The 14,138-nt window shown below is 33.4% G+C and overlaps 2 protein-coding genes and 1 long non-coding RNA gene across 3 annotated transcripts; all 3 read right to left on the minus strand.

Moving 5' to 3' along the window:
- Positions 1–7,174: 7,174 nt before the first annotated feature.
- LOC106321166 lies at positions 7,175–7,886 on the minus strand. The gene is made up of 3 exons (XM_013759481.1): positions 7,673–7,886; positions 7,401–7,550; positions 7,175–7,207 (listed from the first exon to the last, which is right to left on the minus strand). Exons 1-3 carry the CDS (start codon positions 7,853–7,855, stop codon positions 7,175–7,177), a joined length of 366 nt encoding a protein of 121 aa, XP_013614935.1. The 5' UTR covers positions 7,856–7,886.
- A 2,191-nt stretch (positions 7,887–10,077) lies between these two features.
- LOC106321167 lies at positions 10,078–11,135 on the minus strand. Its single transcript, XM_013759482.1, has 4 exons — positions 10,886–11,135; positions 10,664–10,816; positions 10,387–10,573; positions 10,078–10,309 (listed from the first exon to the last, which is right to left on the minus strand). Exons 1-4 carry the CDS (start codon positions 11,096–11,098, stop codon positions 10,215–10,217), a joined length of 648 nt encoding a protein of 215 aa, XP_013614936.1. The 5' UTR covers positions 11,099–11,135; the 3' UTR covers positions 10,078–10,214.
- Positions 11,136–12,049: 914 nt separating this feature from the next.
- Positions 12,050–13,255, minus strand: LOC106321168. The gene is made up of 4 exons (XR_001266006.1): positions 12,973–13,255; positions 12,748–12,900; positions 12,461–12,647; positions 12,050–12,343 (listed from the first exon to the last, which is right to left on the minus strand). It is a non-coding gene; the product is annotated as an uncharacterized LOC106321168 (long non-coding RNA).
- Between the last annotated feature and the right edge of the window lie 883 nt (positions 13,256–14,138).

Genomic DNA, 14,138 nt, shown 5'->3' on the forward strand with positions numbered 1-14,138 from the left:
ACTTACATTTAATAGCACTAAAGCCCCCAAAGTATCAGCTTTTGTGAGATGTACCCCATAACTAGTTTTTGAAATTTAATGAAAACCTCCCAACTACCCATTGGTAAAGTTTGAACCCATTAACTCTTTTTTGGCCAACTTTGAACCCGTCAACTAAAATTGGAATTTTGTGGGATTGGATAACAACTATGCAAAATTTCCCGTAATCTTAATTATCTTTTATTTTACATAGACTTAAAAATTAAGAGTTTTCTCCTTGATAATTATCTTTATTTAATTGGTATATTTTTCTCAACGTTTTGCATTGGACAATTCTCCTAAATAGATCATTTTCAAGTTTTGATCACCAAAATAGAGCACAAAAAGGACAATGACCAAAATGTTTCATTTAGATCATATGTTTTCAAATTCGAACTTTTACTAAATTTTTTTTAAAAAAAATTTATTTTTTTTTTCAAATTTTTCTTTTTTGTAATTCGAAAATATTTTTTGAAACTATTTTAAAAAATTTTATTTTCAAATTTTAAATATTTATTTTTTATTTTATAAAATTTTAAATCTCAATCTCAAATCCCCACCCTTTAGCTCTGATTAGTTAACCCTACAAATATAAGTGTATATTTACCTATTTAATAAAATATTTTGGTCATTTTGATTCTTAGATTCTATATTTGTGACATAATTTTTTTTTAGTGTTGTCCTAGGGTATTTTTCTTTTGCATTTGTGACATAAATTCACTCTTTATTTTATTTATACAACCTTCAAATCTTTAACTCCAGCATTGCTTTGAAAAAGAAGGTCTTCATCAATATATATGAACAACATTATCAAACTATCCTCAAAAAAACAATTTGACATGGAATCTCTAAGGCCTTATTCTACTAAAGAAAACACACCATTTGAGCCACTGAAGAGACGAACCCTGAGTACTCTAAGGCCTTATCAACGCTCGCATTAGTGCTATCGACCCGCTTATTTTCATCACACCTTATTTTCTTCAAGCTTGGGCCACTCTTAATTTTACCTATGTGAAACCATCTCGTGGAGTGGACACATCAGTTGAAATAGTGTTACAAAAAACAAATAATGGTAAAAACTTTCACGTGCATTATTCCATAATGAAAAGCGAAATTTTAAAATTTGTTGTGGCCTATGTTCATTGTCGTGATGTGCATATCTTCTTTTTCAAACTTCATGCAAAGCTTATTAACCGCCAAACAACTATTTTTCAGGAGAAATATCATGTCATCATCATTCACGATGAATGGTACCTGCCAATTTTGCTCTAAATCATAAACGCAACAACTGAAAAGCATCCAACCAATCCCTTGCTTAAGCATATCACATCAATAATTTACAAAATCAGAACTATTAATTGTAGAAGGAAAATTACAATCAAACCATTCAAATCGGTGATTATCAAAAACTATACCAAACAAGTGTCAAGCATACAAAATCGAAGGACACATTGTTCAACAAAGTCCACAATTCTGCATCGTTTCATATGGTCAAGAGGATATGTCATGTTCTTCTTCACTCCTACCTCAGGCAGGCCTTGAAACATACTCTGTCTCCAAGATCACTAAAAACGGGTTTTTGCACTCAGACGTTTGTTTGGAAGTTTTTTTTTTTAATGTATGGTTTTGATAACATGAGCCATGTATGGTTTTGATAAAGCCATGTATGGTTTTGATAAACATGGAATAGTAATGACCATCAAGCTTATGAGCACATGAGCCCAAAAACTCAATACTCGTTTGCTATGAATATCTACTGCTAATTAATTATTGGCTGGTATCCTATCATCGTAAGATGGAAACGTCTGGACACAAAACAAATGGATAATTTTTTTTATATATTTTAGTAGTTGTCCTACAAATAGGACATCAATCCCTTAATGACATCGGCACGCACGCTTGTTCGATTTTGTATTATACCTTGGTTTCTTCACAACTCTCTTAGAATCTTCCTCGCATTCTACTGCCAAAAACTAAATGAAACATTAAAACATACTTCTCTTGCAAACCCACAACACAAGCTTCCTCTCTAAGACTATCTACAATGTCTATAACAGACTTGAGATATGGTTATAGTACCTTGTTGACCTTGTTTAAGCCTGCAGAAGCTGTGCTCAATCTCTCTACATAAAACATTGCAGACTTTGGCTTGAAAGACTTCTGGTCGCAAACATCCTTGGCTACAAACGTGATGAAGTAAATGTATCATTTACTTCTGTAAAGATTTGCTTTCTCGACCCCAACAAATTCAAAACTGGTCCGCTGTATTTAGAAAAAAATCAAATATAATAAAATAAAAATAATAAGAAATAGACAACTGAACTGAAGTAGTGTTTGGTCGGAAACAGGACACACCTCTCTAATGTTATAATCCGCAATGGATTCCTGAAACAATCTTCCAAAAAATTGCCTATCAGTTTCTCTTATTTTGAATGGTTTTCATCGAGAAACAAGGGTAGAAATTGAAAAGGCATCGGATGTCAAAGCCCTTTATTAAACAAAAGTAAAAACAACTTAGAAACTATCAAATCAAATCAAATCAAATCAGATATTCTGAGAAGGTAATAGATCGAGAGAGAGAGACCTGGCTCTTACTTATCTGTTCGTTGATGAGACTGCTCTCCTCCTGATCTGTGTACTTCGGACTCGTACTGTCCTCTTTCCCTCGGATCCTCTCCAACAGAAGCTTCTCCTTGTCGGTCTCTCGTTGGAGACGTATAAATCATGCAACCACACATCGTAGATCGAACGGATCACTGATGATTTCGTAATCTTTTCTACTCGATGAAGCCATGTCAAACCCTAATTCCGCCAAAACTATTGTTCCCCGTTCTCCCTCAAAATCTATCTTCTCCATAAACTTTTTTTTATTTTGGTTCGCATTTTACAGTTAATAGCACTAAGCCCCAAATGTTATCGTACCCCATATCTAGCTTTTGTAATTTAATGACAACCTTCCCAACTATTATTTGGTTAATTTTAAATTTAAATCTATCAACTAAAATTTTAATTTCGTTTTACCGGGTTTCAAACAAAAAGCCTAGTTTCGTTTCTTCTCCTCATGTGATAATGTTATTTATGGGATTGGATAACCACTATGGAGATTTGCGTTATCCTAAATTAACTGTTCTACACACAATTAAAAGTTAAGAGTTTTCTTTCTTGTTGGTTCACACATGATAGTCAAAGTTACATTTGTGTTCAGCGGCTTCCCTCTAAAGTTTATAGTAAACTTGGTATAAGTTCTACAAGTATATTATCTTTTAGTTACCTTATCTTTTTTATCTCGATGTTTTGCATTGGAAGTAAACCATTTTTATAAACTTTTTTTTAATGCCAATTGATACATTCAAATTGAATAAAGGCATATCCAAAACAGAATCCTTTATATACTAAAGCGCAAGTCGCTTGACGAATCAAAATTAGACATGTGGCAAAAAAAATTATTTTTTAAAAAAAAAAAATTTTCAACTCTCTTTTTTCGGCAGTCAAAATATTCAACAACCAACTTTCTAATTTTGAAATCTTCTACGTTAGCTTATAGATTTGCTATATTTTCTTCATTTCTTATATAAATTATCTTAAAACCAGATGATACTTTAACTTTTCAAAACTCTTATACTCATTTTTTTTCGTCGACAACTATTCTTATTCAAAAGCGAGCTTTCTCAAATAGTGTGATCTACAAATGTTTAGTACCTATCTAATGTATACGAAGGATTCATCCAACTGCTGGTGAATGATACATGTGTTTTTTCTACAATATTATTATATCAACCTGGTGATATGGATGATTGTACATGTGTCTATTTCTATGATATAAAAAATCTAGAAATCAAATACAAGATTTTCTATGTGTTTTTGTAATTGTATTATTAATATAATAAAGGATAGATAAAATACAAACTCCATAAAATTAATTTAACAATGAAAAGAGATAAAAATAGAATAACTACCCACTATTATTTATCCAGTATAAGGTAATATTATGTTATTTATTAGTATAAATTAATTTATATTTTACTTCACTCTTATAATCCTTTATACATTGCTGTAAGTCTATTATCCTTTATATCAGGTACAAAGTGCAAATTAAAGTAGCTGATCATACTGGAAGTACATCCTTTTTATTATTTGATAGATAAGTTATACAACTCATTCACAAATCTGCATATGAATTTGCTTGAACAACAAGTGCAGGTGTGTTTCCCATTAGTTCTTCATATAATTCATGTTTGTGAGATGCAGGGCCTGAACATAAATTAATTCTAACACAAATTATTCTTTCATATTTTTTTGTAGTTTAACAGTGAGAATGAAATTCCTCAAGAACTAATGGATTTTTTTTTTTTTTGTAAACTAAGAACTAATGGATTTGGAAGGAAGAAATATTGCTTAAAGAAAAACTACCCGCAACCAAGTTTTAAAGTTGTCAAACTCACTGATAAGCCTAAAGTGATCCAGAAGTTTCAAGATAATGTGCGAGTGGAGGTATGTTTTAGGATAATTCGAAACATTTGGGTTGTGCAGAGGTTAAACAAGCTTTAGGGACTCTAGATAGAGTGATATACATGGTTAGAACAAATACAGCCAAATGGGTGGGACTCCCATATATGGGTAATTTTAATTTTATCTAAATAAAACTAACATTGAATTATATGCTCTTATATCATATATTGTGAGTTAATATATGTTTTTTTCTGAAACATAACTTTGTTTACCAATTTTAGGTTGCCATACATTCAGATTTTCTTAAAATTTCAAGTACATGTTCTGCAATTCAGGTTATAAAAAAAAGGTTATATACTCATAGGATTTAGTTCATAATTATTTATACTTTAAACAACATGAAAAAAAATATTGCATGTATATTTAATACAGGCGGAGAATACATCTTCAGAAGCAAATAACAATGATTTACCACTTTTCTCTCCTGTGACTCCAAGCACAAAGCGACAACGAAGTCATATAATTGATAATCAAGGAATTCAATAATCATCAACAAAGTCTAAAGGAACATCAAAAATGGCAAAAGGAGAAAGTGGTAACAAGGTAGGAAACGTGAAGAAAGAAAGCACAAAGTCAAAGCATTAGGATGCTCAGAAGGTAAAATGATCTTGTGCTGGTATTTAATCTACTTCAGTTTGTATAAAAGATGATGTCTTTAAACCTTTGAATTTTAATCTTTAGTTATGCATTTGTATATATTGAATTTTCAAGTAACTTGGCAAGTAATTTTCAACTAATTTTTATTCAGAAAACATACTAGAAATGATTATAGATGGACGCGAGTCTGGAATAATGCTAAATAATATTAAAGATGATGTAATGTTGTTGGTCGAAGCTGGAAAAGATGATCCTCCATGAGTATCACACTCTTTCTATAGATCACCATTATGTATTAATGGCTTATCAGATTCTTTATCTTCTTACTCTTCTTAGGTTTGTTAATCTTTTGTAGTAACTTAATCTGAAAGAAATCAGAGTAATATTCTAGCCCAACATCGCATTGTAACTAGGTAGAGAACACTGTAACGAAAGGTTTAATCAGTTTTGCTTCTACTTTTCTTTGCAGTTTATGTGGAAGCGATCAAACTGTAATGGAACGAGCTACAGCTGCCCCAAAAACTAAATAAACTCTATTTACAAAACTTAAATTGGTATTATGTTGATATAAATGTCATAATGAAGAAACTTTTAGCTATGTGTTGTGTTTGTATTTTACCAAGTGATTGAAAATATTTCATTGAATTCTTCTTTATATACAATTTGGTTATCTTAAAATATGATTTATTGTTAAGATCCATGTTTACCCCCACTATATTTCATAACTGTAACTAAACAAATCATTTTTACATTTTTTACCCTACTTACTGACTTTTATGTTTGTGTGATTCAGGGTCTGAAAGGACAAAGTCAAAACGTAAGGATGCTGAGAAGGTAAAATGATCTTGTGTTAATATTTAATGGAACTTCAGTTTGTTAATTTGAATCCTGTCTTTAATACCTTTAAATAAAATAGTTAAGAACATAAGAGATTTGCCCGTGCATAGCACGGGAGACACACTAGTAAGAACTAAAGACCAAGACACACAACATATTTAGCTTAATGCGATAATAGTAAACACAGCTTATATGTAATACATAAATTCATTCGATGTCCCAAGTTCATATGATTTGTGATCTCAAAATGATAATCATCTTCTTTTTGTTCCTTTCCTGTAATCAATTTACATATATTCCTAAATATTCTACGAGTGAAAGTATAGGTTATTCTGTGATTTTAAAATAATTCAATCAAATGTGACTAAGATTTATAAACTTGAAGACCTTCTCTTGTTCGGATGCTCAACAAATAAATACATGAAGGAAAATTGATCGTGCAAACAAATTCATTTGCGCACCAGAAAACTGATTTGGATTTCGGCCAGTTATACATATATAATATACTAAGCTTTCTCGATCCAATTTACTTATCTAAAATTATTCTAGCCAAGTATATTCAACTAGTAAGGCAAAGCTCAAAATGTATAATGCGCTAATATGATATTATCAAAGTAACCTAGAGTTATATAAAAAATATAATAAGAATATATAGAAATTCTCAAACTAAAATAGATTTTAATTTGAAGTGTTAACATTAAGTTTAAAATATTGTTGATAGTTAAATTTCCTTAATAATCTAGTAGATATAATTTAGGAAAAATGTATATAACATAAAATAAACTACCAATCTTTTTTCAATTCTTATTTATTTCATTCTCATTTTTGTAGCTTCTTTTCTTTTCCTGTGAATTATGGAATTGGACAACCATTCCACGCATAACTGTTCACGATTCTTTATAATCTTTTTCAATTTTCTGAGTTTATTTTGAGCTTTGAAATGCTCTGTTATTGATGTTATTCAATATAGGTTTGTTTGTTCTTCACGCTTACTCATTTTATCACACCTGAAACTTTTTTCGAAATTTTCTACATTGGCCAAACCGTTGATTACTTGAGGAGGGTGAGTGAAGAGTATGTGAAGCTAAACCCAACAGAAATGAGCATCTGGAAATGTTAATGAGCTTCTGAACAAGGTTATCGAGAAGACTAAACTAAGAAGTCTCTGCATGAAACTGACTTGTGCTGTTACGGTTTTTGAAGGTCTAGCAGATCAAACATAGATGACTAGCTTGCTCAGCTTCTTCTGCACAAGACCATCAACAGAGTATTATATGTTCTTTCAATAAATCAATGAATGTCCAACCCGTTTTTTACTTAATGCAATCATTTTCCTTCGTTTTATGAGAGGTGTATCTGCATACCAACACACGCAGAAAACCTTAGGGTTACTCATCTCCAGAAGCAACAAAGAAAGAAAGAAGGATCCAAAGACTGACCTTAGCTTCGTTTTGTTTCTCTATGGTAAGGAGTGTCACCTCACGAACCAACTCGGCAGGGCTTCGTGTAGTGCAAAAACCTCGTGGTGGATTGTCCAACGATCTAGTGTGGAAGGCGTAATCAAATTGATCCCATTCAACCGCGAAACCCTAATTAACCAAACAAACAGATTCCAATATATCAGAACCCCCAAAACATGATTAAGCCAAACATAATACTAACTTTCATACGAGATTAGGATAGTTAAATGAATATAGGGGTGGTTTTTTACCTCAGATTTCTGGAACTGATAGTAAAACTGCAAGTACTGCCTCAAATATTCATCGTCTCCCAATTTTCTGTACTTGAGATCGCGCTTTTTGTTAACTGATTTCGATGATCCTTCGAAAGCTCCGTGATATTTCGGTATCTTAAGAGGACGAACGTTAACCTCCGCCAAAACCGAATCCTCCATGTTCCAAACCCTAACGCACTTTCTTGGAGGAGAAGAGAATAATTAATCGTTTTTTTTACAGAAAGAAACGAGAAACTTGTCCGTGAAGAAACATATATAAAGGACTCAATAACATCACCCGAAAAGCCCGTCACGGGTCTCGTAGGCTGCATACGGCCCGATATATTTTGATAATTACGCTTCCAAACTAACGCTCTTCGCACTATATATATCTTGTCTATGTCGGAAGTTGAATCATGCGATGTCTACGAAAGCTTTGTTCGTCTTTCTATCTTTAGGAACATGTTCATCAACAGTTTAGTTATCTTGGCTAGTTAAAAGCCTCTTGCATGTGTTTAGTTAGTTACTTTTACTATTTTCTTGTAGTCACTTTCTTTGTAATACTACTTCTTTAAGAAGAGAGTAATCACCGCCTAAGCATGTGATCAGCCTGTTTTCACCTAAAGTAGTCATTATCCATGAGAAACATAGACAGACATGTAAACCAAAAAATCATATTAAGGAAAATTCGTAGATGAAACGTAAATAATATAAAAGGTTTGAGCTAATCTAGTTATCACGAATTGATTTTAAGCCTATAAAACATAAAAAATATTTTTTTTTTCATTTGAAGGTTTAACCAAATTTCCTTTTTAGTATGGCAGCATTAGCAAACGAGTAAAGGAAACAATATGAAAAAAAGAAACCTCCTATAGCACTTTTAGATGGAGAAAACTGCCAAAAACCCCCAACTTTCAAATTAAATAAAAAAAATCGGTCATTGTAGAAACTTAGAAAGTCAACTATTAAACCGTAAACGTCTGTTAACTTGTTAAACGACGTTTTAAATACTACTTAAAATTCTTCTTCAACACTAATATAATTATTCTCAATCTCATAATCATTTTTATTAGGCATTGGCAGTTTACCCGGACCCAAAGACCCGAATTGGAATTGATCCAAAAATATAGGTTCCGGTCCGGGTCAGATCCCATGATAAAGTACCTGTTGGATCTTTTTTCTTTGGATCTGCGGGTCTCGGTTCGGGTCCGGATCCTACCCGAGACCTTTTGGGTACCCAAAGTACCCAAAATTTATTATATATATTAGGTATATGGGTGATTTGGTATATTTTTGGTATTTCAGATATTTTTAAGTTTCGGGTTTGGGTTTTCGGGTAAAATTTTAGATTTTTAAAAAATATAATTTGGGTATTCGGGTAAATTTTGGGTATGGGTTTTTGGGTCTAATATTGGGTAAATTTTGGGTATTCTTCAGGTATTTTTAGGGTTTTCGAATATATTTTTTGAACTTTCAAATCCAGTTCGGGTATTTCGGGTTCTTTTCGGGTCCTAAATACCTGAACCGGCCCGTATCCGAAATAGACTCAAAAATTATGGCTATTTTACGGATATTGGAATTATGGACCCGAACCGATCCATACCCGACAAGATCCGACCCAGAACCGACCCGAAAAATTATAGGTAACTATATGGGTCCAAATTTACGGGACTCGAAAGAACCGAACTTAACTGTGTAACTTTGCTTACTCAAGATGGTCTGAGAGAAGACACTCGAGCTGAGAGCTCTTGACTGCTCTAGGAGGATGGCTCAGTATCCGTTGCAACCTAATTACGAATCTGAGCCTGACACGGGAGAGGACTTCCTGTGTGGGAAATGTTCACCGGTTCCGGGAGGTCATAGTCTTAGAGAGACAGTCTAACTCGGGTCGAGGCAAGAGATTTTTAGTAAAAGATAGGAGATTATCATCCGGAAGCTTGAGGGAGCACGACTTATCATCGGTCATACTATCTGGTTCGCGTTGAGCGGTCTTCTGCCGGTTACAGAACATTCAAGTTTTTGATTGCCTTTTAAGGTAAGAAAAGAAAGGTGTCTTGTACGAGTCTAAGATCCTTTGGGGCAAGTACTGCCATAAGTCCTCTTTCCTCAAGGTCAAAGCTGGTTCATCCATTTCCCATGGCTGGAGAGGGGTTCTCATTGGCAAAGACCTGCTACTTATGCATCTAGGCAAAGCAATAGGAAAGGGTGAGTCGACAAGTCTATAGTCTGACTCATGGATTCAACCGGGAGCTAATGGACCAATTCAACTAAAGAACCAAGATCTTCTAGTGGCTGACATCCTAAGCAGAGAAACTAAGGAAACGAACATGTCCCTCAACTGCTAATAATTGGCTGAGATCACTATCATCGCAAGATGAATATCCTTGAGTTTTGAATGCAAATATGAAAGCATATTTTAATATTTTATTAGTTGACTTAGTGTCTTACTACAAAAGTCATACATAAAGTTATAAAAGATAAAATAGATATAATTCCCATCAAATAGGACAATATCTCCGACAATGGTTTGATGCATTATCTAAGACACATTCGTAGTGACACCCAAACGCTTGTTCGATCTTGTGTTATACCTTGGTTTCTTCACAACCCTCTTAGAATCTTCATCGCATTCTCCTGCCAAAAAGAAATTTAACATTAAAATTCATCTCCAAAACAATGTCTATAACAGACTTGAGATATGGTTATAGTACCTTGTTGACCGGGTTTAAGCCTGCAGAAGCTGTGCTCAATCTCTCTACAGAAAACATTGCAGACCTTAGCTTGAAAGACTCTGGTCTGGTCGCAAGAATCCTTGGCTACAAAGGTGATGAAGTAAGTGTATCCTCTATTCCTGTAAAGATTTGCTTTCTCGACCTCAACAAATTTAAAACTGGTCCCCTGTTTTTTTTTTTACCAAAGTCAAACATAATATAACAAGAAATAGACAACTAAACTGAACTATAGTATTTGGTCGGGAACAGGACACACCTCTCTAACGTTGTAATCTGCAATGGATTCCTTAGTCAATCTTCCGAAAAACTGCCTATCGGTTTCTGTTATTAAGGTTGAATGGCATTCATCAAGAAACGAAGGGTAGAAATCGAAAAGGCATCGGAACTTGGAAAAATCCACGTCAAATCCCTTTTTTAAAACAAAAGTAAAACAATTTAGAAACTGCTAAATCAAATCAGGATCGAGAGAGAGAGGGACCTGTGACTTCCTGATCTGTTTGTTGATGAGATTGCGCTCCTCCTGATCTGTGTACTTTGGACTCGTATTGTCCTCTTTCCCTCGGATCCTCTCCAACAGAAGCTTCTCCTTCTCGGTCAGTTCTCCAAGTAGAGCATTAAAGCTCGCAATCACACATTCTGGATCGAACGGATCGCTGTTGATTTCGTAATCTATTCTACTCGATGAAGCCATGACGAACCCTACTTCCGCCGTAACTAATTGCTCCCCGTTCTCCCTCAAAAACTATTATAGACACTCCTTTTATTTTGGTTCGCATCTTACATTTAATAGCACTAAAGCCCCCCAATGTTTTAGCGTTTTCGAGATGTACCCCATAACTAGTTTTTGAAATTTTGATGAAAACCTCCCAACTATCCATTGGTAAAGTTTGAACCCATTAGCTTTTTCTTGGCCAACTTTGAACCCGTCAACTAAAATTGTAACTTTGTGGGATTGGATTATGGAAATTTTCCGTAATCAAAATTATCTTTTGTTTTACATAGAATTAAAAAAAAATTAAGAGTTTTCTCCCTTGTTTCACATGTCATCATATAAGCCTCTAAAGTTGGTAGTAAACTTGATATATTTTCACAAGTGTATCATCTTTTATTTAAGTGGTATATTTTCTCAACGTTCTGCATTGCATAAGATTGTTTTTAATTGTCTAGGTTTACCATAATTCAATATGAAAAAACTATATTTTTAGTATGGTATTTAGAGTCAGTCTTATTTTATTTATACAACCTCCAAATTTTTAACTCCAGCATTGCTTTGAAAATTAAGGTACTCATCAACGTGAACAACATTATCAAACTATCTTCAAAAAAAAAAAACACTTGACATGGAATCTCTAAGGACTTATTCTTTTTCAACACACCATTTGAGCCATTGAAGAGACGAACCTTGAGTACTCTAAGGTATACTCTTATCATCGCTTTAATTAGTGCTATCGACCCACTTATTCTCACCACAGCTTCTTTTCCTCAAAGCTTGGGCCACCTATGTGAACAATCTCGTGGAGTGGACATATCACTTGAAATAGTGTGTCTAAAAAACACAGATGGTGGATGAGTATATCCAGTTCATCTATACCAAATTTGATGTTTATTTTATTTTTCAATCATGAGCCATGTATGGTTTTGATGAATAGTAATGCCCATCAAGCTTATGAGCACATGAGCCCAAAAACTCAAAACTCGTTTGCTATGATTATCTACTGCTAATTATTGGCTGGTATCCTATGATCCTATCATCATCATAAGATGGAAACGTCTGGACACCAGAAAACAAATGGATAATTTATTTTTTATATTTTAGTAGTTGTCCTACAAATAGGAAATCAAGCCCTTAATATATCTCCGACATCCGCACGCTTGTACGATCTTGTATTATACCTTGGTTTCTTCACAACTCTCTTAGAATCTTCATCGCATTCTACTGCCAAAAACGAAAATGAAACATCAAAACATACTTCCCTTGCAAAGACACAGCACAAGTTTCCTCTTTGAAACTTTATACGATGTGTACAACAGACTTGAGATATGGTTATAGTACCTTGTTGACCGGGTTTAAGCCTGCAGAAACTGTGCTCAATCTCTCTACAGAAAACATTGCAGACCTTAGCTTGAAAGACTTTGGTCCGGTGGCAAGGATCCTTGGCTACAAACGTGATGAAGTAAATGTAACCTTTACTCCTGTATAGATTTGCTTTCTCAACCTCAAGAAAATCAAAACTGGTCCCCTGTTTTTTTTTTTACCAAAATCAAATATAATAAAATAAAAATAATAAGAAATAGACAACTGAATTGAAGAACTAGTATTTGGTCTGAAAAAGGACACACCTCTTTAATGTTATAATCCCCAATGGATTCCTGAGCCAATCTTCCGAAAAACTGCCTATCGGTTTCTCTTATTAAGGTTGAATGGCTTTCATCAAGAGAGGAAGGGTAGAAATTGAAAAGGCATCGGAACTTGGAAAAATCCACGTCAAAGCCCTTTTTTAAAACAAAAGTAAAAACAACTTAGAAACTATCAAATCAAATCAAACCAGAGATTCTGAGAGAGACCTGCGAGTTCCTTATCTGTCCGTTGATGAGATCTCGCTCCTCCTGTGGTGTTTACTTTAGACTCGTATCGCCCTCTTTCCCTCGGATCCTCTCCAACAGAAGCTTCTCCTTCTCGTTATCTCTCCAGAGAGGTATAAAGCCTGCAATCACACATTGTGGATTGAACGGATCACTGATGATTTCGTAATCTATTCTACTCGATGAAGCCATGTCAAACCCTAATTCCGACGTAACTAATTGCTCCCCGTTCTTCTCAAAATCTATATACTTCTTTTTTTTTTTTTTTAATTTTGGTTTCGCATTTTACAGTTAATAGCACTAAAGCCCCCAAAGTTTTATATTTAAGAGATCGTACACATAATTAGCTTTTGTAATTTAATGAAAACTTCCGAACTATCATTTGGTTAACTTTGAAGTTTGAACCCATTAACTAAAATTGTAGGCTCTAAACTAACAATAGAAATGAATATAAAAAGAATGAAAGAAAACAAAATAATAAGAATGAAAAAGAATATATGTTATCAATTGTTTCTTATCAAATTTGATAAGAAATGTATTAGTTCTATAATTTTTTTTATACAAAAAAGGATGAATGGAAGAGAATCATATGAAAAATTCAAATAAATAGTGTAATTTTAAGGAAATTTATTTTCATTCATTGACTTGATCACCATTTCAAATCTGTAATTTTGTTTTACCGATTTTTAAAAATAAAATAAAAAACCTTAGTTTGGTTCTTCTCCTCCTAAATTATCTTTTCATTCACTTGGTCACCATTTAGTTTGGTTTGTTAAAAAAAAAATGTTTCTTCTCCTCCTATGATTCATTGGATTGGATAACCACAATTGAGGATTGCATTATCCTAAATTATCTTTTGTTCTACTTCTACACAATTAAGGTTTAAAAGTTTTCCCTTTTATTTGTTTCATGCTGTCAAAGCTACGTTTGTGTTCAGCGTCTAAAGTTGGTTGTAAGCTTGGTATATGTTCACAAGTATATTATCTACTAGGGGGTGTCCGCGCTTCGCGCGGAATATTGTTTTATTATTGCTAAGAGCATGATTTTTTTTTTGGATAATGTAATTATGTTATCGTTTTTATTTGTTAAGATCATTATTTGATGTTTTTAGTTTGTTATGTAGTAGGTGATAAGTTAATATATTTTGC

This window comes from Brassica oleracea, unplaced genomic scaffold, assembly GCF_000695525.1.
Source record: "Brassica oleracea var. oleracea cultivar TO1000 unplaced genomic scaffold, BOL UnpScaffold01280, whole genome shotgun sequence".
NCBI classification, from domain to species: domain Eukaryota; kingdom Viridiplantae; phylum Streptophyta; class Magnoliopsida; order Brassicales; family Brassicaceae; genus Brassica; species Brassica oleracea.

Coding starts and splice junctions, on each gene's coding strand:
- LOC106321166 (XM_013759481.1), bottom strand. CDS start 7,855: ATGGAGGATTCGGTTTTGGCGGAGGTTAACGTTCGTCCTCTTAAGATA. Junction 7,551..7,672: donor ATCAGTTCCAGAAATCTGAG/GTAAAAAACCAC, acceptor TTGGTTAATTAG/GGTTTCGCGGTTGAATGGGA. Junction 7,208..7,400: donor AGAAACAAAACGAAGCTAAG/GTCAGTCTTTGG, acceptor GGTCTTGTGCAG/AAGAAGCTGAGCAAGCTAGT.
- LOC106321167 (XM_013759482.1), bottom strand. CDS start 11,098: ATGGCTTCATCGAGTAGAATAGATTACGAAATCAACAGCGATCCGTTC. Junction 10,817..10,885: donor AACAGATCAGGAAGTCACAG/GTCCCTCTCTCT, acceptor GTTTTAAAAAAG/GGATTTGACGTGGATTTTTC. Junction 10,574..10,663: donor CAGATTACAACGTTAGAGAG/GTGTGTCCTGTT, acceptor AAAAAAAAACAG/GGGACCAGTTTTAAATTTGT.